This window comes from Telmatherina bonti (genome assembly GCF_933228915.1).
Source record: "Telmatherina bonti genome assembly, chromosome: 18".
NCBI classification, from domain to species: Eukaryota; Metazoa; Chordata; class Actinopteri; order Atheriniformes; family Telmatherinidae; genus Telmatherina; species Telmatherina bonti.
In genome coordinates this window covers 29,414,927-29,442,143 of record NC_136616.1, presented here as the reverse complement: position 1 = coordinate 29,442,143, position 27,217 = coordinate 29,414,927, and the positions used below count along the sequence as shown (strand labels likewise).

At 38.7% G+C, this 27,217-nt stretch overlaps 2 protein-coding genes across 3 annotated transcripts in view; one reads left to right on the top strand and one right to left on the bottom strand.

Moving 5' to 3' along the window:
- The window catches only part of stk26 (serine/threonine protein kinase 26), a 40,674-nt gene extending 31,285 nt beyond the window's left edge, over nucleotides 1–9,389 (bottom strand). For both annotated transcript variants that reach the window (XM_079258222.1, XM_079258223.1), the window contains exon 1: nucleotides 9,205–9,389. In XM_079258222.1, coding sequence (XP_079114348.1) covers nucleotides 9,205–9,225 — 21 coding nt within the window. In that variant the 5' untranslated portion in view covers nucleotides 9,226–9,389. The remainder of the gene's footprint in view (nucleotides 1–9,204) is intronic.
- Nucleotides 9,390–11,346: 1,957 nt separating this feature from the next.
- On the top strand, nucleotides 11,347–20,393 carry LOC306769536 (palmitoyltransferase ZDHHC3; the record flags this gene model as incomplete). The annotated part of the gene is made up of 9 exons (XM_079258182.1): nucleotides 11,347–11,486; nucleotides 12,534–12,622; nucleotides 13,737–13,810; nucleotides 16,365–16,477; nucleotides 16,571–16,632; nucleotides 18,875–18,995; nucleotides 19,076–19,148; nucleotides 20,043–20,220; nucleotides 20,302–20,393. Exons 1-9 carry the CDS (start codon nucleotides 11,362–11,364, stop codon nucleotides 20,391–20,393), a joined length of 927 nt encoding a protein of 308 aa, XP_079114308.1. The 5' UTR covers nucleotides 11,347–11,361.
- Nucleotides 20,394–27,217: the final 6,824 nt, after the last annotated feature.

Sequence of the window (27,217 nt, the reverse complement as noted above, 5' to 3'; positions counted from 1 at the left end):
GTCAACGTGGTTTTCTTGGAAAAAAAAAAAAAAAAGCTTAGTTTTGTTTTGTTTCCAGCATCTTTGCTCATGCAAACTTTTCAGTTTTCTGCCTTATTTCTTTAAGGTTCATCCAAATATATCTTTCTGTCAGATAAAGCTCACATACAGCCGACGTGAATGTACAGACAAAGAGATGAGTTAAGTCATGCAGAGGAGCAAATAGGAGAAAGGAGCTGGAGGTTTACAGCTCTGAGAATAATGAGAGGTAGTTTCAGTTTGAAGCTCCTCTGATAGAGGAGACGGAGCTGTTTTTAGAGGTCAGTGAACTGTCTGCTCCAGTGAACAGGCAAACATTAAGCTGCTGGGGAAAATTTGGACAAGGATGTGGAAACTGTGTTTAAGTCCATGTTTTCATGAACAAGTGATGTCCAAATATCCCAACTAAAGTGCTCAGAAGGTTTGTTTGTGTGTGAGGGAAAGTGTGCAAGTGTGTTTTAAAAAAGGTCGACGGCTGCTTTAGGAGGAAGTAACAAAAAATGGCATCATGTGAAAATGTCACCACTTTTTAACACTTCCTGTCTCTTTTTAAGTTCCGAAAATGACACAATGCGTTGAGTCATCCAACATAGGAGCCTTTCCAAAACACATTTTATCAACTATAGATTTAACTGCATGTGTTTTTTAAAAAAAAATGTTTTTACTTCAATAAATAAAGCTAATAAGTTGTTTTTGAAGTACACTTATCTTTTTTAAAAAAAAAAAAAAAAAAAAACAAGGATTCCAATACTAAAAGTGATGTTTTGGGAAAATAATTGAGTGATTCAGAAAAATGAATTACACTCAGTTCTTTTGCAATTATCTTTAAAATAATGCAAACGGTAGGGTGACCAAATCTTATCTCGCCGAATGTGGAACAAAGACTGAAAATGTGGAACAATGTGAGATTCCACTCTGCCATGACAAAGTTAAAAAAAGTAAACTTTCTATTCTGTTCTTTGATAATAAAATTACTACCCAAACATAACAAATCTGTGATTATAAAGCCTCCCTATGAATAGCGCATTTTTTGTGACTGATTTTTTGTGCCGTTTCACGTCATATTCCCACAGTTTCATTTTATGGGGGAACGAAAGAATCTAAGCTAACCTAGCTTAGCAAATAGATTATAAACAGCTTGTTGTTTACACCCGAAATTGATCCTGATAGGATATTTGTTTTATGTGGGGTGGATATTGAGTGTAAAACAACCTTTAAAGTGTTGGAACCCACACACTTTATATAGCAGGCCAGGAAATTAAGTGTTACCTGGTATGTGTTCATCAGAAAGGGAAACCAGTTTTGACCATAACATACCTTACTTTTGCTAACCAGACACTGTATGTTAATGTGTGCATTACATTCAGTATTAGATAACAGAGGTCTTGTTTTGGCCAAAGGCTAATAAACCAGCTTTTTACGGCAATGAACAGCGTTTGCAAGCTCTCATTCACCAACAACAAGTTAAATGTTGCACGAAGCTTAAGTCGAGTTTAGTTATGTTGTGAGAATCGTGCTTCTGTGGAATAACAAACACAGCTCAACATGTGGGTAACGTCACCAAGTAATGTCCCAAAATCCCCTGCAATACTTTCCTCTTGGTATTCACTCTTGTTTCAAGATTTAAGTGCTGTCAGATGTGTGCCAGTCACACACCTGGAGCCAAGGATGATGCCTTATTTCCAGGCTCTACCTCCAGAATTTGGTAGGAGAGAAAATTAAATGACTCGCTGTCAGTCCAGTCTTCTCTCAAACTGAATAAGTTGGGATGAGCTTGAGAGTGCCAGATGAGTTACACTAACCAAGACAATCATGTTGGTTGACCTTCAACAGCTTCTTATCGTTTCTACTGGTTATTAAAAAGGTGACAAATCAGGCTTTCTAGCCATGTATAATATAACACCTACCGGTAATACTGAACAGGAGAAATAACCAACCAAACAAAAATTCCCTTTTCGTATAAAGTTTAGTTCATCATAATGTTGAAGATAGGAACGTCCCAATTATGGATTTTCTTTGTTCGATTACTGTCAAGGAAAAAATCATGATCATCATGTTAATTTTGCAGTTATAAATGTGTACAATCATGTGAGTACTCCTTAGCAGGAATCATCCTCACACGTTAAAACTCAGTATGCAACAGACTTAACTGTACAGGCATAACAAAAGTTAACAAAATATTTGTTAACAAAAGGAACAGTCAAACACTAACTTCAAAACAAAAGATGCTTGTGTGGGACCGGGTTATCTTTTCATAAATCCCAACCCAATAAAAGCCTAGGGTCATCAGGGGCGGATTAAAAGTGCACAGGCCCCTGGGCCCAGAGTGTTCCAGGGGCCCCATTCTACACCATAACATTTTAAAATTGTGAATGATACACTGTGAAACAACATTTCTAACATCTCTCAGCCAGTGGTACCAGTAGCAATACACTAGACACCGCGGTGTAACTGTCTGGCTTTTATATACATTTTGTTTCATGTGCAAACTGCTGGTGTATACCCTACCTGGGCCCCACATGGGCCCCCAATGGGTGTGGGCCCCTGGGCCCGTGCCCATAATGCGCATTGGATGATGCAGTCATCACAACAAAACTATGAACACTTTGTGCGATAACTCAAGCAATAATAATGAATTACAAACTTCTTTTACTGAACATAGGCTACTTGAGAGAGCACTGCTGACAAACATTTTTAACATGTTCGTCTTTATAAACCAACCAATAGTTCAAGACTGCAGTCTATTCCATGTTTTTTTTTTTTTTTTTTTTAGAAAGATCAGCATGTCCATATGCTCGGGATGAAGACGGGAGCAAAGTCTGTTTACAATAAGTCCTGCCATGGAAAACACCCTTTCCGACACCACAGATGTGGCAGGCACACTCAAGTATGCACTCGCTAATTTTGCCAGTTGAGGACATTTGGCTTCTCCAGTAATCTCTCCATCGTATCTTCCCTCTCCCGTTTTTTTTTTTTATCTTCAACAGCTTGGCATCGAGCCCACCACATGTATCCTCATTTGCTATGCTGCCCCCATGCAGAAGCTGCCAGTAACGCAACTTTTTTTTTTTCCATCCAGATATAATTCACGGTTTGTTTTTTTAAAGATTTAAATTAGGGCTGGGCGATATATCAAATATACTCGAGATATCGTGACTAGTCCCCTGTGCGATATAGAAAATGCCTATATTCGTCATATTCGAGTATCCTGTTGTCACGCAGGTGTTTTTAGCTGTGGGCGGGGTTTCCTCCCTCCTCCTCGGCTCTCTGCACCGCTTTGCACAGAGAGTTAAAGCAAGCGCACCTAGCTACGTACATAACGTGAGCTACGTGCTACATCATGCGAGGCAGCGTGTAGCCACTGTTGCCAACTTGGCGACTTTCTCGCTAAATCTGGCAACTTTTTTTGTGAAAAGCGACAAATCTAGCGACTTATACAGGAGTTATTAGAGAGTTTTCTGGTGTTTTGGCGACTGACTTTAAAGCGCATATTGTAAAGTTATTGTCAGAACGAGAGTCTCTCCCCGTCCTAAAGCACTCAGTCGCTCCGGCTGCAGCTGCAGCCAGTCAGAGGAGCAGAGAGGACACCTGCACGACTCCACCTACAGTCACAATGAACAGCCAAATCCGCCACTGATCCCGCTCTGGATTACAGAGTGGGACGTAAATTACAAAGTTTTTCACGTCACACAAAAATATTTAATTATATTTGATTACATTCACAGCCTCCGTCACTTACTCACCTCATCCACTGTGTGTGTGACACAAGCATATTTATCTAGCTCGTCATGTCTCTAGAAAGTACAGAAAGGAGTGGGAATCAAACCCTGAATTCAAAGCTGGCTGAAGCCGTTTATTGGAGATGATATGAGGAAACTCTGCTTGTATTAAAAGACCGATTTCTATGGTAAACTCTGTGATTAAAAAAAAATACACGACAACTCAAAAATGTATCCACAAAGCAAAGCATTATAATAGTTCAACCCAAAGCAAGCTAAAACTAAAAAGGACTAAACTAAAAGTAAGAAAACTTCACAAATAATAAAAAAAATAAATAAACGTAGCTCTGTCAAAGTGTCTTTTTTGGGTCACTGAGCAGTCCCAAGCCCAGATAAAGGAAGAGGGTTGAACATGCAGCTAGGTACTCCACAAAACATAACAATCCTTTGGTTAAATTTGATATTTGATAATCTAACATTTAATAAAGCAGGACAAAGTTGATTTATACAATGTGGTTTTAATGGTATTAAAAATAATTTTTCAAAGGGATAGACTGTTTCAGTGGCAAAAAAGAAATGAATAGAAGAAAAATAGTACAGGATCCTTCATCTGGCAGTGGTTTGGATACCGGAGAGAAGATGTTGACTAAACAACTGTCGTATGCAACGTATGTCACAGAAGTGTCGCCACAAAAGGTAGTAGTACCACAAATTTATTTCATCATTTGAAAAGTCACCGCCTAGAGCATGTATTTTCATACGTTGCATTTATTACATCATGCAAAGGCACTTTATTTTGTTTTAAAATGACATGTTTGTGCTACTGCTTTAACTGCTCAATAAATACGGTTTTGATCAATTTGGTTCCTTACAATTTCATCCTTTTGACATGAATGTTTAAAATCAGCATATCTTAATGCAGTATGAACAATTGTGTTTTAATGTAGAAACAAATCATCTTACTGATGTGATTGTATGTACCAAAGCATTAATTCAAGGCTAAGGTAAATATTGAGATATATATCGTATATCGTGACATGCCATAAAAATATCGGGATATTACTAAAAGGTCATATCACCCAGCTCTAATTTAAATACTATTTGAATGTTTGAAATCAATGTCTATCCATAATAAATAATACTGGAAAAGTTGTGTGTAAGTCGCTTTGGTTACAAGTGTCTGCTAAATGAATGTAAAATAGAAATATGAATTAATTAAATAAATAAGTCCAGCACAGAAGTAATTTGTGGTTTCAATTTACATGCTTAGATCTGAGAAAATGTAAGCATAAACAACATACACAAGACAAACAGGAGTGGGAAAAACTACAGTACAGTATGATTCAGACGACAGAAAAACTGACTCACCCTCTGTAATCAAAACTTACAGGCAGCTGACTGCAGCCTGCTGATAATTTCTCACCCAGAAACACATAAACACACTGGTCCCTTTAAAGCTTCAGTCTGGTGGAGCCTGTGATTACACACATGGTGAGAACTGGACTCTGTAAAAGGTGCGGCCGTTAAAATTACAAAGAGAAGAAGAAGTGAACGCTCCCCAGTGTTTGATCAGGGCCGTCTCCGTCGACACGCCTGCAGCTGAGGCCGCTGCCGTGCAAACAGCTCGCATTCACTGGGTATTCATCCACGTCAGAGCTGGCCAATCAGACGGGATTACAAATGGAGGGTTCAGCGTGAGAGCGCGGGAAAGTTTGGCTGAAACTGAAGAGCTGATCCCCTGCTGGAGTTCCACAGGAAGTCGTGTTTGTCCTCATCATGAAGGGTCAGAACATTAAGTCCAGATCCCGGAGAGTTGCTGTCAGGAGGGCAAGACCTCAGACAGGACAAGTTTTATTGATTTATTTTATTTTATTAATTTAAAAAAATTGAAAAATAAATTATTAAATTAAATTAAAAAGATTTTTTGAATTAAATAGATTATATTTTATTTAAAAATAATATACTTTTTTTTTTATTTAAAAAAAAAAAAGAGAAGGTCTGTTTCACTGCTACATCTGAGGTCTTCACATATATCGCATATTTGAGTCATAATACATCTGATATTACATCAGATATTCTACCATTGCCATTGGCTTGTATGAGGCTCACGCTTAACGCTTATGTTACTAACTTTGTTGTAGTTGAAGTCTCAAGCGATGTAACCTCTGGAAAAGTGATCAAACATGTCAATTTCCAGAAAAATGCTTCTAAATTACAACTCATCAGATAATCAATGCAGAAATATTGTTTGCAGATTCCTGACATCCAAACTAAATTAAAAAAAATGCATCAATACACCTTTCATCAGTTGTCAAGTCTTTGGAACACAGAGACTGAAACTAGATCAAGAAACCTGAAGATGCTAGTGATTGTTTGTCAGGGAGATATAAAATATGTCCTCAGGGTTTCCTGCCAACGTTTAATGAGTCAGTTGCTTCTCAGTAACTCTGACGAGAATTCAGCTTGACATAATTTATTATAAAACAGAATGACTGCACAGCAAATAAAGCCCCATGACGTGTACAATGGCAGTGTTCATTTCCACAATATTTTGGTTTCACTTTCTGCACAGCAACAAGAAGCAGGGACACTTTTTCGCCTGCAGTCTATATGGCTCACAGTAACAAACCTGGTAAGCTAACGCTTAACAGATCCAGTGGTTTCAACTTCCACCCATCTCTAATGATTGCTTATTTTATACCAATCAATCTAAACAGAACTTTATTAAGTAGACCTATTCTTTTTTCTTGTTAGGATGAAAATCTACTCAGCCAATCACACTGCAGCAACTCAATACATGCAGTCATGTAGACAACCTGCGGAAGTTGAAACTGAGCATCAGAATGAGGAAGAAAGAGGATTTGAGTGACTTTGAACGTGACATGGTTGCTGGTGCCAGACAGACTAGTCTGGCATGGTCAACTTTCTCTTGAGTTTACACTCCTGGAGGTGCTTCTCCTGTCAGCTAAGAACAGGAAGTCGAGGCTATAATTCACAGAGTCTCATCCAAACCGGACAACAGAAAAGATGGGGAAAAAAAGCGTTCCTGGTGTGATGAATCTTTATTTCAGCTGCAATATTCAATTGGTAGGGTCACATTTTAGCATAGGCAGCATGAAAAGCATGGATCCATCCTCTTTTGTATCAGCAGGGGTTAAGACTGACATTATATCCTTATCTAAATCAGTCTTTTCTCTGATTTTTTAGCATTTAACCAACTCTGTTGGTTAATAACCAACAACTTTCATGTTGAAGCATCTGCTGTCAGTCCTGAGAGAATTTAACATGTAATATAAATACTTTTTTCCACAACTGTTGTTTAAAATTCCTTTTTATTTTAAGATAAATCTTTCCTTACTTAAAAAAACGGAAATTCACCATATAAACTTGCAAAGCTGAAAGTATTTAACGTGCTGTGGGAACCCCTGAAAGAGCCGATACAACGATGTGATGCTGCAGGCAACAAATGTTACAGTCCAACAATGAACTTCTTTCTAACAGACTGCAAATGCATTATAAATAATGGAGTCAGCTGGGATTCTTGTGCAATAAAAAAAAAAAAAAAGGGGCAGTACACACATTATAGCAAGCTAATTTTTCTACATCGTGTAATGTTTCTGTGACAAGGGATGTGAAATCCACCATATAGCATCAGTCAAAGCCGAAAAGCTGCTAAATTATCAGCAGGCAGATATTGTTCAAAGGAAACAGTTTCTGCAAAGCTTTTGGTTTTACAATCACATTCACAGATGACAGAAAGGAAAAACATCCAGGAAGGCATTAGTCGGTTTCAGAACCTCTTGGTTTGCTGCAAGTGATTTCTTTCTGCTAAACAATTAATCAGAGACCCAGTACGCATAAAACACACTTCACTACGCATGACTGGACTTCTTGGCAGGTGCGACAGACATCTGCGTCAGCCACGGTGCAGCAGCTGCCGCAACCGGGTGTCAGGTGTGTGTTGACTTTAAAAAGCCTTTGACACAACATCCGGCACGCCCACATGGGATGGACGGCACAGGTAAGAGTGAGCCGGTCCCACAGGTAGACATGCCTGAAAGCCGGCCTAACAGGAGGCTGAGTGGAAGCTTTGACTGTTTACAACACTTACTGTACACCTTTTCAATCCACAGAAACACAGACTCACCACAGATGTACCTGTACAAATCCACTGCAGGAGCCATCATATTGGCCCCCACAGCTAAATTACAGTAAATATCCTTAAAAAAAAACTTTTACAATGCTGCACTCTCACTTCATAAAGTGTCCAGATGTCCTCAGACACACCTAATATATTATCTATAAGTCATATCATTCAACAGATAACAATATTAGTTAGATATGACAAAATAAATAATAAGTCCCCCTGGAAACATTAGACAAGTATTAAAGCGCCTTTTAGGCCAATTTAATGTGGCTATCACATGCACTGGTACTTGTATTTTGAGATTTAGGATATTCAGACATAAACAAATAAAAACATTCAACACTGACGCGCCAGTTGCCCCATAGGCAATATAAGATCACATCCAAGTTAAACTAAGTAAATTAGAGCGCATTTAACATCCCACACATCCCATAAAGACATGTAAACACTATAAACTTATTTTAAACCAACAAAATCACAATTTAAATGCTAAAACCACCCTAGAAAAGATATAAACACAAGAAAGATTCTGTTAACTTGCTTAAAGAGACGTGGCCACTTTAGCACAACATGACATTATTTTGTGCTATCTGGAGTCAAAGTGTCACAATATAAGCAAGAAAAGGAATTTCGGAGTCTATCACAATATAGTCTATTTGGAATAGCTACTGTGCAATATATGCACTTACGTGTACATTATAAGATTATAAGAGACATAGAAACAATAACACAAACATAAAACTCCATTTGGAGCAGCAGAATCAAAATAAAAGTTTTTTTAAATGAACTAATCAGCTCATTTTGAAAGATTAAATGGCTCCATAAAAGTTATTCAATGCATATAGGTCTTTTTTTTTTTTTTTTTTTTTGAAGATGAAAACCAAGGAAAAGGACTTCACACCAACTGTTGAGCATCAAAGTCTCCACAGGTTTATTTATGAGGCCATTTTAAGGGATTTAAACCCCAAAAGGTCCGCTTAAATTCACGTTTTAGAGCAAATGTCTGACAAGGACAAGTCACTGTGAAGTTTATAATGAGATCTCAATCACATGTGAACGTAAAGAGACAAATGAAGCATTTAACTTTAAGGTAGCGTGTTAGGAATGAATGTTCTTTTGTGGGTCCGGACGCTAGACATTTTTTTACTACACACTCGTGGAGCTTTTACCTCTAAATGGTTACTGTTAAACTAGTCGGGGGAAATTAGAGTTGCACAATGCATATTCACAGTTGCTTACTTCCTTTTGAAGCTGTCAGTGACACCGAAAAGAAGCTGAAAACACGATGAAAAGGAGCAGAGCGTCCACCTTTGCACTTACCTGCATACCAGGAACTTCCATGGTTACTTCGAAGTATGAACGCCCTTTTCCTCCTCCAGGTTTCTGTGTTTTCTTCTTTGACTCTGCTTTCTTCTATCTTCTCTTCGAGTGTGGACACAAAACTCTCCCTTAAAAGTGCTTTTTTTTTTTTTTTTAAATAAAAACATAAAGGTTTAGCCTCGAAGTAAGCAATATATCCGACCGAGGACACTGCTTGTTTGCAAAGGCAAAAACAAACTACAGACACGAATTGAGAGTCAGTCCGCAGCAAGAAAAAAGTGTTGAGCAAACCAGGATGACGAGTTTGTTACTGCCTACTTCAAGGGAGGAGCGACAGTGTGTGTCGACTTCATTTCAACTTCAGGTGTCTACTGCCACCCTGTGTTTCTATCTATCTATCTATCTATCTATCTATCTATCTATATATATATATATATATATATATATATATATATATATATATATATATATATATATATATATATATATATATATATATATATATATATATGTATATATATATATATATATATATATATATATATATATATATATATATATATATATATATATATATATACACGCCTGTCTTTTAGTTGAAATTAGTAAATATTTTTATGTTCATGCTGCATTCAAGTGCAACTCGTAAACTTCAAATCCAAACACATTACAAACGTAATGTTATTTTTTAAAAGTATTGCCTTAAAAAAACGACATTATAACTCGGTTAACATTTTTTTATATCAAATTATTGCACAGAAAAAAAATACTGAACAAAAAAAATACATCTGGCAGACTGTAAGGAAAGAAATGTCTTGTTCTGGTTAACCATTCTAGTGAAGAAGAAACATAAAATTATGACTTGGAAAGAACAGTTCTCCAAATCTATTCATTCAGGAGGTCAATTGTTTGATTCCCAGTCCACAGGTCAAAAAGGTCATTAGGTATAATGTTGAACTTTCTACTCTGTTCATTGGTCTGGAGGATGCGCATTGAACTATAAAAATATTCACATGTCAAAATTGTGTACATTAAGAGAAGATAAATATATAAGTATGACAATAGGTGACTCAGACAAGGCTGGAAAAGCTGAAAAACTTGTTTCAAAAGAAAACAAAAGGTATCCAGCTGTCCAACTACTGTCTTAATAAACATAACTTTCAAATTGTGTTTAACCCTTTCGAGACCTGACACGTGATAAAATAGTAAGAAAATCCCAATTTTTAATTCCAGTTCTCTATTTGTCTTTTTGACAAAATGTATAGAAACAAAGAAACAATTTTAGGGATATTTACTATTAAATAACATTTGTTATATCAAAATTCTTAAAGTGTAATCTTCTGTTTTCCATTTTCCTTTTTTTTAATCTGCTTTTATAATCTTTATTGTATTGTTTTTACTTGAAATATTTATTGTTTTAATATTACTACTATTTTATTTTATTTTTCTTTTAATGTATTTTATCATTTTTTGGATATTTTCCGGTGTTTCCTCAGAGGGAGCCCTCTGCACTGGGTGTCATAATGACCATGGCTGCGGGGACGCCTTTCATGTCTTTGGTCTTTTGGCTGGTGACCGTAACGGTGCCCCTGGTACTGTGGTCTGGTTGACTCCTGGTGCAGATGGCTCCTGCGATTGTGTTCCCCACCAGGCTCATCTGTGCTCAGCAGTAAATAACTAGGTAGGTGTATGCGAGATGTTTAAGAGTAGCGTTGGAATTTGATGTTGTTTGGGTGTGTGTATGAGTGTGTATGCGTTTGTGCGTTTGAGTGTCAGAAGGGAGGGGCTGATGAATTTTCTTTGTTGTGTTTTTGTCATATAAAGCACTTTGTGTTGCATTTTATTGTAGAAAAAGTGCCTTTTAAATAAAGTTTGATTTGATTTGATTTTATTTGATTTTATTTGGGGCAAAAGTCGAGAATTATATTAAGATGACATTGTTGTGTTAGTGGCACTATACAAATAAAGCTGAATTGAATTGCTCAACAGGATTTTGGGCAAATGTTTTGTTTGTTTGTTTTGTTTTTATATAATTAGGTGACGTCAAATGTTTGTTGCGCTTATAAATTTAGGTTACCTGGCCCTTTAAAAAAAGAATAAAGTTTTCTCCTGACGTCACCCGGAAGCGGTGCGATTGGGGGCGGAGCCCGGTAGAAGATGGCGTCCCTGCGCTGTAGGCGAGACCCCTGCGGGGTAATCTGCTTGATTTTAACTTATTTTAGTGTATTTTACGCGGACTACGTGGTCATTCAGTATGTCCTCATCCCGGCCTACTCGGACAGGTTAGTAAAAGGCGGTTTCGTGTAATTTATACAGTTAAAAACAGGAATGGCGTCCACGTCTCTGCGCTGCCTCCATTCATTTGACAGCAAACAGGTCTGGCAGCATCGATACGCTTCTCTTTTTTTTTTTTTTTTTTTTGGCTCTACCAAGGAAGAATTGTTTATTTTTGGAGGGATGTTGTTTTTTTAATATTCAGGAAAATGACTATTATGGTTTTTCAATATTCATGATTCCTTCGGTTTGTTTTTTTACGAGCTCGAGCGCATGAACACAGCACATCAGGCATCGTTTGTTACATGTGTGTAATATGTGTGTAATAATATTGCACAATAGGGTACAGACACAGAAAATATATGGCAGAAGAATTATAGTTTAATTATTACGGTTAATATGTTTTTAACTACATCATTTAGGAGAAAATGTGGTGTTTTCATGCAGTATTCTCAGAACAACAAAGAGGGGAAATAAATGAGTAATTTCAGTAAATGCGGATATAAATCCAGGTATTTTTTCATGCCGAATTCAGAATAACCTGCTTTGTTTTTAAAAACGTATTTATTCATTTATTTATTTATGTATTTGTGGAATGGGTTCTTTTTTTCTTAAAGCGACAACATACACAATTTTATGGTCTTAAAAAAGATCATTTCTGGTATGAAGACTACCAAAATGTTTAATTACCTAATTGAGGAACATCTGAGCAATTTATTTATTTATTTATTTTTTTTGACAAACTAAATAATTTAAACTCAATAATAATGATAAATAATAATAAAATTATTAATCCTTTATAGGGCACTCAGTGAAATACCTTGAAATTAGACATTTTAACGTAGAATATGTACCAAGGCCTCCATTCTGTTGTTACAGTTTGTTTTTTTTTAAAGACATTTGTTTTATGCTGAAAATGAAAGAAAACAAAGTTATCAACAATAGTCACTTGCCTGATAAAGGGTTAAACTTAAACTAAATCTGAATAAACTTTGTGTTCTTCTGGTGTTTGAAGCTGTGATGGAGCTGTATTGACCATTATCTCTCTGCAACAGTGTGTGGTGTACTCTGCATGGGTCAGTGTTCAACCTGATTCTGCTGCTGCTGCTGGCCTGCCACTCCAAAGCTGTCTTCTCAGATCCTGGTCAGTAATATCTTTAAAATCTTTTGTTAGACATATATGAGCATGAACGTGCAGACACGCATTCAGTTAAGATTATGTTAGATTTTCTGCAGTTTAGTCAAAAGTTCCAGGTTTTAAAAAGCAACAAGATAATGATTCTACAAGCAATGTGTGCGTGTAAATCGTGTTTCTTCTTTTTTAAATACTATGGTGTAGATGTACAGCTCAGAATATGCTTTATAGACCACAAACACATCCTTCCTTTTTTTGATAAGAACTATTTAAAAAAAAGATCAACTTAGCTTAGCTTTTATGGGTGTGCCACAGAGAGTGTGCCAACATACACAGTCTGGTATGAGAGCTGGTTCAGCAGAACAGAAAATCTCTACAGGGCATCTAAGATCAGCTGAAGAAATCCAGCCACCCTGTGGAACAAATTTCCCACCGCACATGCATTAAAAGAGTACACGATATTGCCGACTCCTCTCATCCTGGCAACCATTTGTTTACCTCGATGTCACCTGGAAGATGGCATCAAGCAAGAACGATTAGCTTAAGGAGCGTGGAATAGCTTTTACCCCATAAGCAGTGACAGTGCTGAACAGCACAGCATTCTAACACTTTATATCACCTTTCATATATATATATGCTTTATGTTTGTTTGATTTTTTTTAACCAAAAAAAAAACATTTTAAAATTGTGAAGCAAAAAATCCTGATATTCGATTTTATTTGATTTTATTTCCCTAATACTTGCAATGTAAACACCCATGGTGGATGTTAGTGGAGCCTCTTCTGGCATTTTTACATTATAAAATCAAAGGAAGTAAATAAAATCCTTGGGTTTTTTTTTTATATAGTGTTTTAAGCTGCGACTGTGTCACAGTGAAGCTGTTTCTGTGAATTTGTGAGACTTCATGAGCGTATTACTGAATGCATCGATGTTCCAATGTCTGGTCTGTGTAATCCAAGACAGTTTTCTCCCACATGAACCAATAACTCAGCACTCACCATTATATCCCAAGTTCTTTGGGATATATGTTGGAGTTTGCTGTTAGAAATATTAGTGAAGTGCCTTTAGTTTCACATTTGAAGAGAAAATCCTTGAGCATTTCTTGTCCGGTTTTCATGTGTAGGTATGGTGCCTCTGCCTGACACAGCCATTGACTTCTCCGACCTGCGCTCCCAGTCGTCTCGGATGAACGAGCGGGTCAGTTCACGTTTTCTTTTAACCTTACTGAACCTTCGGGTTATGATCTCGCTGCTAAGCAGAGCAGTAAAAGTCCAGATTGGTGTAGTCTACACACACTGACCACTTTACTAGCTCCACCTTGCTAGTACCAGGTTGGACCCCCTTTTGTCTCCGGCACTCTTTGTGGCATAGATTCATGGTGTTTGTGCATGCAGAGATGTTATTCTTCATATCTGTGTTGAAACCAGTGATTATTCGAGTCACTATCATCTCCAACCAGTTTGTCATTCTCCTCTGACATCAACGAGACATGTTGTATCTTCTTCTTCTGACCATTCTCTGTAAACCCTAGAGATGGTTTGTGTGAAAATCCCAGTAGATCAGCATTTTCTGAAATACTCAAAACCATCCTACGTTAAGTCACGTAAATTCCCTTTTTTCATCATTCTGGTGCCCAGTTTGAACCATGTCAGCATGTGTAAATGTCATGTGATATGTATGCCGAATAAAGTGCTCAGTGAATGTATTTAAACGCAGCCATGCTTTTGGCTTGAAACACTTGTCAGATTCAGCACTGACGATTGTTACGACCCTCAATGGAGTTTGTCCAGGGGTAAAGGGGGGGGTGGCAACATGTTTGGTGACAGCCTTTATTCCGGTGCTCTGTAGAAGGTCTGGCCAATCAGGGGCAGGTGGGCGTGTGGCGACCAATCAGCACCCAGCACACATCAGCCTGAGGGCAGCTCCAGGAAGGAAGCCAGGTGTATCAAATCCCTCAGGTGATGCTTGTTGAAATGATGAGCTAGATGACAGGCCATGGGGCGTAACAAGATGCTTTTCAGGAGGACCAGGATTATGGCTTCCATGTAAACTGTGTTATTAGCAGCTTTGAACTGTGTTTATCTCAGGCGTTCTACATATTTACTTCCTGACAGCTGTACTTAAGTCCATATTGGAGGTGGTCATTATGTATTTATCACACGTCGGTGACATATTTATGCCAAAAATTGTTTTTTGTTCCCTGTTTTTGCTCCTCCATAAAGAAAAGAAAGTGATTAAATTATTTTTAAATGATTAAATAGACTTAAATGTTAAATAAAAACTGAATCCAGGGATAACTACAGATCTCACAAACATGTATTTTATTTCAGTTAATTAATGGAAAAAAATTGCTAATTTTTAATTTGATGGGAGTTTTAGTGCATTAGTGCAGGGGTGCCCAAAGTCAGTCTTCAAGGGCTGCTGTCCTGCAGGATTTCCATGTATCCCTGCTCCAACACACCTGGCTTCCATGAAATGGATCCAACAGCCAATGAAGTTCTGCACAATGACTGGTTAGTTTAAGTCAGGTGTGAGCAACATCGGCTCCCTTCCAGACCACGTCTCTTTCAGGGAAGGTCTTGCAGATTTGAGCAGCACAACGCTGAACCACATCCTGCATCCGTCACAGCGGCACAGCTTCACAGGAGAAGAGTACGGCTGCTGAGCTGGCCTGCCTCCAGCTCGGACCTTTTACCAAAAGAACACGTTTAAAGCATGAAACCAAATATCAAGCAGTGAAGGTCCAGGACTGGTGAGGAGTTAGAGTCCTGCGTCAGACCATAATGGAACGGCATTTAGGGATATATCCTTTAGGGCTGTGATGATACGCTTTCATCCCGATTCGATTCGATTCTAGGTTTTTTCGGGTGCCGATTCGATTTAAATTGCCATTCTCACAATTCTTTGATAACTTACACACATATATATATATATATATATATATATATATATACATTATATATATTATATATACATATATATATATATATATATATATATATATATATATATATCACATTTTTTGCTTGCCTTTGTTTGAACTAGGAAAATAAAAACACAGTGCCCAGACCATCATTCTGCTGCTTGCCAAGGAGATCAACAAAAAAAAATTAAACTGAAAAAAATTTAGTAATGGATCTTTTTTATATTTATTTGGAAAAAAATAGATTTTTTTTTTGACAAAAAAAAATCAATTTTAAAATTGTGAAGCAAAACAAATCCCAATATTCGATTTTTTCAATTCGATTTCCCACCCCTAGAATCCTCTGCAATGACGTCACATTGAGCAGAGGCAATGGGCAATGTGGGTGACCGCCCAGGGACCTTTTTGGGGGTGCATTAAAAAGCGCATTAAAAAAAACCCACAAAGAAACAGCAGTTCTCCAGACTAATACCGCGCATTTCCATGTCAAGTTAATAAGCACCGGACATGCTAACATGTTAACTTTCTGTTGAGAGTCATGTACTCCTGTATAGGTTGTTTTTGTGTGTGTGTGTGTGTGTGTGTGTGTGTGTGTGTGTGTGTGTGTGTGGGTGTGGGTGTGTGGGTGGGTGGGGGGGTCTGTGCTTCTGGTCCAGAGGACCTTGTAAGCTTAAAAATGTATAGAAATGGGTTTATCGAACAAGATAATGCAATAATGCTAGTTTTAACACCAGGGTCGGGTTTATGATCCATCTTCATAACAAAAGGATGGAGATGTGTCAGTTTCACGCTTGTAATCCCCGTGTTCTGGAATGAATCGGATTTCAGGGCTGTGAAGGCTGGACGGTGTGCAGCCGCTGTGAAACCTACAGACCCCCCAGAGCGCACCACTGCCGTGTCTGCCAGAGGTGCATACGCCGCATGGACCACCACTGTCCCTGGTTAGAAAACACCTTCCATGAATCCCCTCTTTGTTTTACTCTTTTCTTTAAAGTCCTCTCCCCGTTACAGTTATGATTGTTGGTTTTTTTTAGGATCAACAACTGTGTTGGGGAGCTAAACCAGAAATATTTCATCCAGTTTCTTTTCTACACCGGTGAGTAAAGACTGCAAATAGCATGTGTGTATCTTTGAGCAGCCATTTGTATCGAATGAAACGCACCAATCGCAGGTTGGTAACGCTCAAACTACTTTTTTGGGCTTCTGTTTTAAAACTTTCAGAGAAAGTCTGACACGCATGTCCAAAGATGGTCAAAACTCTGCACTTCGAATACCAGCCATTCTTATGAACAAATTTACTTTCATAAAATTTTTACGAAGATTTGAGCATTCACGAAAATCATTTGTGTCTTGGACTTGCTCTCAGCTAAGAACAAATTCTAACATGCCGAAGTGCGTTGATGGACGTTGAAGTGGCGGTATGTCTGAACAAATTTAGCTTTTGCGTTGTCTTCTATGGTTGAGTTCATCAAAATACAAAATTAAAATACAGAAATGTTTTTGTCATATTTTTAGCATTTTGTTTAAATAAAGAAGAAGAAAGAGACAAATCAAGATATTGCAGATTATTTCCTGAGATTAGAATGTACTCAAACATTATATTTAATCTTAGGGGAAAATTGCAGCTATTTTTGATAAATTTAATTAATTTAAGAACAAGACAGATTTCATTGTAATGGTCTTCCTAACACCACCGGTGCATTAGACATTAAAGCTCCTCGACAGATCTGTTCCTTCAATCGAAGGAGTCTCACTTCATAAAGGTCCAAGTCCTCCGTGATCCACCTGCTGAATGTTGTCGTTAATAATTAAGATTTACTACAACAGTGTCTTTGTATTAAAATAATTAGTTTTATTAGGACATCAAGGTTATGCCCTGACTGCTCGGTAAATGGCACCACTGACCAACCCTCAGCAGGCGGCAGTTTGCTTTACAAACTGCAGAAGGTACAGTAAAATGGGGAAGTACCACTTCCCCTTTTAGCCACTGCAACTGTGATGTGCATCCTGGCTCACACACAGGACCAGACTGCAGGCTGCTGTCCACGTTCAGGGACAGTTAGTTCTCTGTTTGTACATAAAGCTGCTTTGATATTCAAATTTCACTGTGTGACCATTTATAAGGACCTTTATCACTTTAAAAATGAGGACAATCCGGTTTCAGTGCACATTTTTATCATTACTGTAAAGGTGCTAAGCCTAAACTTAAAGCGCCTGAGGTCCTGCTTGCGTGAACTCTAATTGACGCGTTTGATCGCTAAGATCGCAATAATGTCAGTTCCAAACACTGATTCATTTTACCTTTTATTGTCCATGAAACCAATCTGTGCGCAATGATTGTCAGTATATTGTCCATAGATGATGGAAGAAAACAATGAACATGCACGACAATGGACGGTCAAGAAACTGTGTTCACCTTTGTACAAGCAACCCCTATCACCTGCACAAAAGTTCCTAGCTAAATAAGTTGTGACCATAAATGTACAGCGCTGCCACCTAGTGCTCAAACAATATATACAAGTCTTCATATAAAATGGCTCCTACAATTAGTGTTTGGTTTTTTTCATTCTTTTGGTATTCAGATTTTTTTTCCTACATCTACCCCTTTACACACACCTTTTATAGTCATTTTTGGGCATTTCTTGGGCGTTTAGCTACGCAACGTAGGGCCAGCTGGTCCGTCCCTTCAATTTCTAAACCATGGGTGTCAAACTCCAGTCCTCAAGAGATGCTATCTGGCAGGTTTTTGTTGTTTCCTTCTACCAACACAGCTCATTCAAACTAAATGGATCCAGCAGCTTCTTGTCAACCCATTTATGAATTTCGATCAAGTGTGTTGGAGCACGGAGACAACAAAAACCTGCAGGATACCGGCCTTCGAGGACTGGAGTTTGACACTTGTCTTCTAAACCAGGCATCCCCAACCCTGGTCCTTAAGGGCCAGTGTCCTGCAGGTTTTCCAAATGTTCCTGCTGGAACACACCTAACTCACACTCAGACAAGCTCTGCACATGTCTGCTAAATACACATAGATTAGAATCAGGTGTATTGCAGCGGGGACACTTGGAAAACCTGCAGGACACCGGTCCTCGAGGACCAGGATTGGGGGTCCCTGCTCTAAACCATTGGCATTCACCAGTCTAATCGGAAAGACACAAACAGTTTTGCAGAATATGAACACATTTGTAAATCTGATGGAGGATTTTCAGAAAGAAAATTAAATAAGTACAATTTAAGATGAAGATTTGTTAGGAGATTTTGGTGAATGAGGTTCTCTATTGGTGTAATTTGACTTCCTAAATACTTGTAGCTGTAACGGCCACTCCTGCTTGTTGCAGGCGTGGCCAGCCTGTACTCCATGGTCCTGGTGGTGTGGGCGTGGGTGTGGCGCATACGGACAGAGAGGGAGGGCGACGCAGAGAAAGAAGGAGAGGAGACTCCCAGCAAACACCTGATAGTGTGAGTGCTTTTTAGCCACACGCAGGGTTTTTGTAGGTCTGTCTTTTGTTTAGTTATTTTATTTCAATTTTCTGTCTCAGAGCGCATTACATCATCCTCCTGGTGGAGTCGGTGCTGTTTGGAGTCTTTGTGATGGTCATCTTCTACGATCAGGTGAGTTTTTTATTCATACTTTCTCACTGACTGGGCCAAGGTAGCTCAACCTGTTGTTTGTGGATTAACCTGCTGTTATTGCAGTGTTTGCAGTTTTAATGCGAACAAAATCAATATCTGTTGCTGGACCCATCAATGACCTGACACAGGACCTGAGGAATGCTTATTGGACATGCAGTGGTCTCACTCAGTGGTTTTTTTCCATTTGGAGCTGGGGCCATAAGGCAGAGGGTGCAGCTTTGTAAATGGGTGCATTAGTTTCAAACTTTGTCAAATGCCACTGACCCTACTGCCATTCCATGCACGCTTTTACATTGGTTTGGTTTAAAGCAAGGTGTCCACTACAGGTCAGTACAGAGTTAAGAGTTCACGTCCCAGTTCTGTCCCAATTTTTCTTCAGTAACCACGGCAACTGTGGAAGAGATAGTGATAATGTACATTATCAGAAAGAGACGTTAAACAAAGGCATGCCTGGTGTCTGGTTCTTCTTCTTCTTCTTCCAAAGTACTCATGTAAAGGACGGTTTCCTGAAGAAATGCTGGCCAGGATCTTTAACACAAGACTGATCCTTTTCATGCTGGAAATGTTACCCACTAACACTGTGCTTATAACACAGGTATCCAAATCAGGCTCGTTAACTTCCTTGTGCTGTTGCATGATCGCTTCTGCCAAGAGTGTTGTTAGAACCTGCAAGTCAGACAGTGACACAGCAGGTGGCAAAGCATTCAGAGCTTCTCAACAAAGCTGTCATTTCTCAGCACGTTTTAACGTAGGGGCTCATTTCAAGACATGGTGGGAGAAATAGGAACTGAGGAAAACAGTGAAATCAGATTTAGCCAAACCGAATCTGCTTCATCCGATGACACACGTGACAGCTTCAGTCTCTTTCCTCAGCTGGTGTCCATAATCACAGACGAGACTCCCATTGAGCAGATGAGAAACAGGCTGATGATCAAGGACAGAGGCTCCTCATCTTCGACGTCTTCCTCCTTCAACTCCTCACAGCAGCCCCACCAGGTCTCACACACCCGCAAGCCAAAGCTCGCTCTGCTGCGGGAGGTCTTTGGAAGAGGTTAGTTCGTCTTTGCCGCTTATCGTCTCTCAGCATGAAAACTGACCTTAATCACCGTTCGTCACCTTTCTGTCTGTTCAGGTTCCGTCTTTTGCTGGCTGCTCCCCCTCCACTCCAGCCCCCCGTCGGTGGGCGGCATCACCTACTCTGCCCTGCCGGACTACGATGTCTGATCTTCAACCTGCGAGCTCTGGATGAAACAGAGGAAAAAGATGATGAGGGAAGTTGTGTGTGTGTGTGTGTGTGTGTGTGTGTGTGTGTGTGTGTGTGGGGATGACTTTTCTGCCTAACTACGATGTCTTATCTTTGACCTGAGAGGTGAAGAGGAAAGGCGATGATGGCAGCGATATAGATGAGCATGTAGAGTGTGTGTGTGTGTGTGTGTGTGTGTGTCTGTGTGTGTACTAATGATGAACAAGTGAATGAGTGATGCACTGAGTCTTTATGACTTTACCCCCCAGGACCTTATCAAGATGCTCAACATCAGACTGATTAAACTGGTTTACCATCTTTCCCGTCATTAGGAAGAAGTGCTGACGGTCCTTTGTTGCTTCCTGATCTGTAGTTTCTTCCCAGCAGTCTTACATTTATTTATTACTTCTGTCAAAATGGACCGTTTTGTTGACACTGGGGTTTGACGGATGTGTTTCAACATTTCTACTATGTCAGCTTTTCTCAAATTGGGAATTTTTCCAGACCAAGAATTGTAGCCACAAGCCTCTAATAACACAGACATGATCTCATTTACTTATTGTCAGGATATTATCTGTTACAGCTGGAATAACAAACACATACAGCCCTTTATAAGTCATTTAAAGTGGAACTTGGCACCAGTTATAAACCTCATATGGGAGATACAAATGCTGTAAGATGTTTTATGGGGTTCGGTGGTCATCTTTAAGCACCCATACAACGTTAATACTTTTAATTCTTCATGTTTGTCTTAAATAGATGCCATTCTATGCAAAAAAAAAAAGGTAGTTCTCTAAGGCAAATGCAGTTGTCTTCATTAGACTAATCATAAGTTCGTCTAGGACAAATTTAACGTAAAAGTGAAAATATTTCTGCTGATTCATCAGCAGCATCTATTTCTGCCAAATTCTGCGTCATTTTTCTAGAGTGGGATAAAATTGTGACTGTAAAGTTTGTTAATGATCACACACAGATAGCAGCACATCATCAAGCCTAGCAGTTTTTTTTTTTTTTTTACCCCTTTCTGCAGCTCCCCCTCCCCGCCTGCTGTGTGCTTTCACTATTTTGACAAGTGAAAGAGGTTACTCATTAATGGAAACCTAAACTGTAAAATTCAGCCCTTATAGTCATACCTAAACGTCTACAAATGGTTCTAAAAAAAATAAGTTTTTTTTGTCTTGTTACTTTTGAAAAGAACACATTTATGTCCTTCTTTATGCACTTATGTTACTTCAAAGTATTAAAATGTTTCATTACGTATCAGTCTGTTCGCCACATGATGGGGGTAATTTTGCCATGATGGGCTCAACACATGGGGGGGTTGATGTCGTTCATTCTCCATTAATCTCCTATTGATTGTAAATGATGAGGGGGAAATAGCTGCTCCCCTCCAACCATGGCACAGGTAACATTTGTGTATGTGAAATGTAGATTTGCACTCGGGGGCTTGCGACGCAACACACGCAAGTTTAAAAAATGCTTGTCGCTGTTGCTTGGCTTTACAACCAGTCAGCGAGGGTTTCATTCATTCATTCATTCATTATCCTAACCGCTCAGTCCAATGAAGGGTCGCGGAGAAGCTGGAGCCTATCCCAGTAGTCTTTGGGCGAAAGGCAGGGTACATCCTGGACAGCTCACCAGTCCATCACATTGAGGGTTTCATTAACCTGAATTTATCTGGATCAGTCTTGAGGTCCAACATCAAACGATGACATTCACCAGGCTGCTTCCTTGTTTGTGCTATAGGATGAACCCAGGACGTCATTTTCTGTTGAGTCAACAGCAACAGTTCAGTCAGTCGGAGCTAAATCTTTCAATTCTTCCACCTTAATGCTTCGTCTGTTACGGGCAGCTTTGAAAATGAATTCCCTCCAATGTCATAACCAACCAAATTTATTGGAGACCAGCAGTCTGAGAACGCAATGAGCAACGCTGCCGCGCCGCTGCTGTTCGTCACATCCTGTGTGATGCGTTTCGTCCTGTCGCTGTCAGCTTGTAACTTGAAAATAATACCTACAATCATTGCCGTAAATCATTAAAATGGCTTGGGTGAGATGTGGACTCTCTGAGTGCCTCTATTTAGTCATGAGTTTGCTCTGTTTTACAAGAAAAAGCAACAAGCAGTGAAAGAAAAGCTTGGAAATGTTTCCACCAGACCTGTTTTTGCCCCACATTTGTCAAAAATGGTGAATGGCAAAGATAAAAATCGTACATTTTCATTGAATGAGTAATCCATACACTTGTCATGGTGGTGTTGATGCACATTTGGGGAAAAGGGAACAGCTCTGCAGCCTGTGTCCTGGTAAAGACTCACCAGCTGTTTTCAGGTTCAGCTGACAGATGATAAAGTCACATGACTAACCCAGCATTCACCACGTCAGTCAAACCCCAGTGCTTTTCTGTATGACAGTGATTTGGAAGGAACTTGTCTTTTTTTTTATACTGATGGATGTTTCAGCACACACTTATTTTCCTGTCTGACTTCAGAAATCATCCGGCTCCACATGAAGTTATGAAAGCAGGTCAAGGGCTTTTAATTGAGGTCAAATTCCTTCTTTATGAAGTGTTGCGATACGAATCAAAACTTTTTCTTTTTCTTCTTTTTTAAGAAAAGATTAAATTATTTTGAAGTTAAGTTTTTATTTATAGAAGTTTTTGTCGCTGTTCTCCATTTTTGACCAAAGTACACTTTATAGCCTTCCCAGTATGACCAGAACACAACTCTGAGAGGTTTGACATGATATAAACTCAGCTCAAAGTTCATGTGGGGGGTTTTATGCGTCTGTGTAAAGGTTTTTTCAGTTCAATTCAGCTTTATCTGTTCAGTTCCAGTACACAACAACGTCACCTCAGGCCCTTTACAGGCATAATCAAGTCAAACCAATTTATTCAAATGAAGTCCTGAAAGATCCGTCTTTCATTCTTAAATAAATAACTGCATTTAACCCAAATTACTTCTTCACATTCTTTTTGCCTTTGATTGCAGTTACTTAACGGTCAAATAAACTTAAGTATATGTACAAAAAAAACAACAAATCAAACCTATGAATGCTTAAATTCTTCATTAACATTCAAATTTCACGATAAACTAAAACCAGAAAACCCCTCACATAATCTAATCAAACTACAAGTTTATTGAGCTGCTCGGAAAAAAAAATGGGAGGTGTTGACTTTCCACTAGGTGGCTCTTTTTAGCCATTTTTTTTTTATTATTTCTTCCCATTGAATTTTTCTTTGTTTTTGTGTTTAAGTCAACTACAACAAAGTTTTAACAAGCGTCTGACTAAGCCGTGTTACTTATAGGTTTAACACTAATCCTAAAAACACAGACTGGGTGTGATTTAGGAAGCGCAAGGCGGGGGTGTTGTTTACTACCATGGTACCATTTGTAACTCTGAAGACAAGGAGATTGACAGAGGATACGCCAGTCAGTGTCTGCTGGATCTCAGTAAAAGGGATGATTTATTATTATTATTTACCGTTTGCAACTATGTGGTGTTGACAGCCTACCGATAACATTGTATTTTTCTGTAAGGGTGAGGCTGCCTTTCTCTGCTGGCGTCTTTATATGACAGTATTTACAGTTCTTTAGAGAGTGGTGAGAGTGGTTTTATTTCTAACTGGTTGCTGTAAAGGGAATGAAGGACGAAAAAGCCACAACTTCTCTATCTGGTTTCCATTATTATGCTGGATGTGAGAGACAAGGGAGACATAGATTATTTTAGTCATTTATGCATACATCACTTGTGCATTCTCATAACTACCCAAGAAGGTCAGAAAGCTTAGATTTCAATTGATAGTCGTCTTTACCAGAAAAAATTAGAAGTTGTTGCATGTTTGTTCCAGTCGAAGAGGAGAGAAGTCACGTAAACATAAAAGGTTTTCACTAGTTTCCTGTTGAAAATAAAACCACCAGCAATCTGCTGAGTTTAGGAGCCAGTGAGACCAATAAATACGCTGTTGGCCCCAGAAACACACGAGACCAGAAAGAAAATGCCCAGTACTCTAATCGGCAAGAATGTACCTGCGCATTGGTTTAAATGGGACGGTTTTGGCCAAAATGAAGGGACTGATTTTCCGTCTGTACAAGTTCGCCTTCAGCCTCATTGTACAAGGCGTTCCATGAGCAGATCAGGGCAGTTTCCTCAGTCTGCATAAAAGGAATAGAAACTTATTATTCCTTTGTTGATATGAGAAAAACTTGAGGCAGCTTCCAGAAGAGAGCCCAGTTTACTGTTCCGAATACCTGGTCGTTTATAGTGAAATGTCCGAAATGCCAAAGAAACAGCAAAGAAGGGTTTTTAAAATCCACCTGAAGATGGCCAATGCTAGATCCATCCCCCGGCTTCATGGCATCTTGATTCTATTTGCAGGACACCAGCAAGGTGGACTGATTTCACAGACAAAATTGTGATTTAAAATGGTTTAGAGCAGGGATCACCAATCCTGGTCCTTGCGGACTGGTGTCCTGCAGGTTCTCTGAGTGTCTCCGCTGCAACACACCTGATTCAAATCTATGTGTATTTAGCAGACATGTGCAGAGCTTGTCTGGTGTGAGTTAGGTGTGTTCCCGCAGGAATAGTTGGAAAACCTGCAGGACACTGGCCCTTAAGGACCAGGGTTGGGGATCCCTGGTTTAGAAGACAGGTGTCAAACTCCAGTCCTCGAGGACTGGTATCCTACAGGTTTTTGTCGTCTCCATGCTCCAACACACTTGATCGAAATTCATAAATAGGTTGACAAGAAGCTGCTGGATCCATTTGATCTGAATGAGCTGTGTTTGTAGAAGGAAACAACAAAAACCTGCCAGATAACGACTCTGAGGACTGGAGTTTGACACCCCTGGTTTAGATATTGAAAGGATTCAAGCATGAATAGTTGGAAAACCTGCAGGACACCAGTCCTGCAGGTTTGGGGATCACTGTTTTAAAGGCTTCTTGGACAGGGTAAAGTTAACCTTTGACAAGGTCTAATAATTTTCTCTTCTTCTGCTTCTTCAAATTTGCTTCTATGTGAGACATTTTGCCACAATTTCAAAATTAATCTGTGTTCATTTGGAAAATATAATGCAAATAAACTCTTCTGGCCAACGAGCATGTGCGAGTGACAGATGCATAAATTACAAAAAGGGTCTATTGGTTTTGTTACTCACTTAACTAGCTACGACTATCCCCAGCTTTCAGTCAGAACAGTTAGGTTATGTTCAGGCTTTAGCTGTAATGTGTAGGCTAGTCACTAGAGGTCCTCAGATTAAAACTGGCAGCCATGTCAGTCACCCTGCTTGCTGGTTTTAAACCAGTATTACAAGGCACTTTCATTTGGCACTGTCATGCTAGTCTTAGGTGCATTCCCTCCAGCTGTTTGTTCAAAGGGCATTTCTTTCCTTTTAACAAGGATTTCTCCTCTCCAGCCGACATTCTTGGATTGGTTGTAAACTGGTATTACAAGACTTTAAACTGGAATTACTTGTATAGTCACTAAAGCTGCATGCACAATACAGGTATAAATCGCCAATATCTTTTTCTTTTTTTTCCCCATATGTGATAAATATGTGATTTTTTTTTCTTTTTGTTATCTTTTTATAACAGTCTGAACAAGACAAAACCTTGTGTGGTTTTTTTTAACATCATCAGCATAATTAAAATAAGACACACATCACAACGTAGCACAACAATATTATATCATAGTTTTGACTGCACTGCAACTTAAAATTGATACAAACACTCGTATGTGAAGCATCCATAATTACCACATTTGTTCACATCAGCTTTGCCAGACATTATAATCCGTTCATTCAGGAGTTTGATGGTAGTCGTATTTTAATTATTTCAACAATTGTTTGATAAAAATGTGATTTTTAGCAAAAATTGGAACTGCGCTGCAAACCTGCAGTGTAAATATTGTCTAACATTCCTAAGCTAGCTACAGTCATTCTTAACTTTTAACTGGGATGCCTTGGCTATTTGATTTAATTTCATATCCCAAGGCATTGTCTGGTAATCATGTTTTGCAATATTACTGCTCAGCTTTCAACTAGCATTCCTGGGCATTAAGCTAGTTTCCCTAGGATTTCAAATGAAAAACCCTAGGTACTCACTAGCTTTATTAGCTAGTCAAGGATATCTTCCTTTTAACTGGAATCCCAGGTCATGCATTTGGAAGCAGTCTTTTTTTTTTTTTAGATTTTATTTGAGTAAAAACTCATTTTTGTTGTTAGACTGACTTGGTAGCATAACAAGAAGGCACTGATGTACATCGGTTCAAGAACAGCAGAGAAGCAGCCTCACTCTTCAGTGTGTTACATACTTGTATATAGTTATTTTGAACTGTGTTCAACCTGGGCTGAACATGAGTTTCTGATACACAAGTGCTGCAGTGGGTTATTGATTATCCACCCAAGTAAAGAAAACATGTTTTTAAACGTTACTACCAAAAAAAAAAACAAAAAACCAGCTGGGATGAAGATTGAGATACTTATTTATTCTTTTTTTTCCTTTGTTGCACTCAGATCTGTTTTTTAAACCTTTACTTAATCATATTTATATCCAACGCATGTCAAAGCAAATATCTGATGAATATTGGAGAGGTGTTTTGGAAGACGGGCAGAATTATCTCAAGCTTAGACATGGTGCATTCACACTGTGAACAACTTGGCTGTTTGCATGTAAAAATTATTATAATCTGCATAATTATTTAAAAATATATATATATAAATATTTTTTTAGCTTTAATGCTAACCTTGCTCAAATCTGAAAGGAATACTTAAAATATAAAATATCTATTTGTAGTCATTGGGTAACTGGAG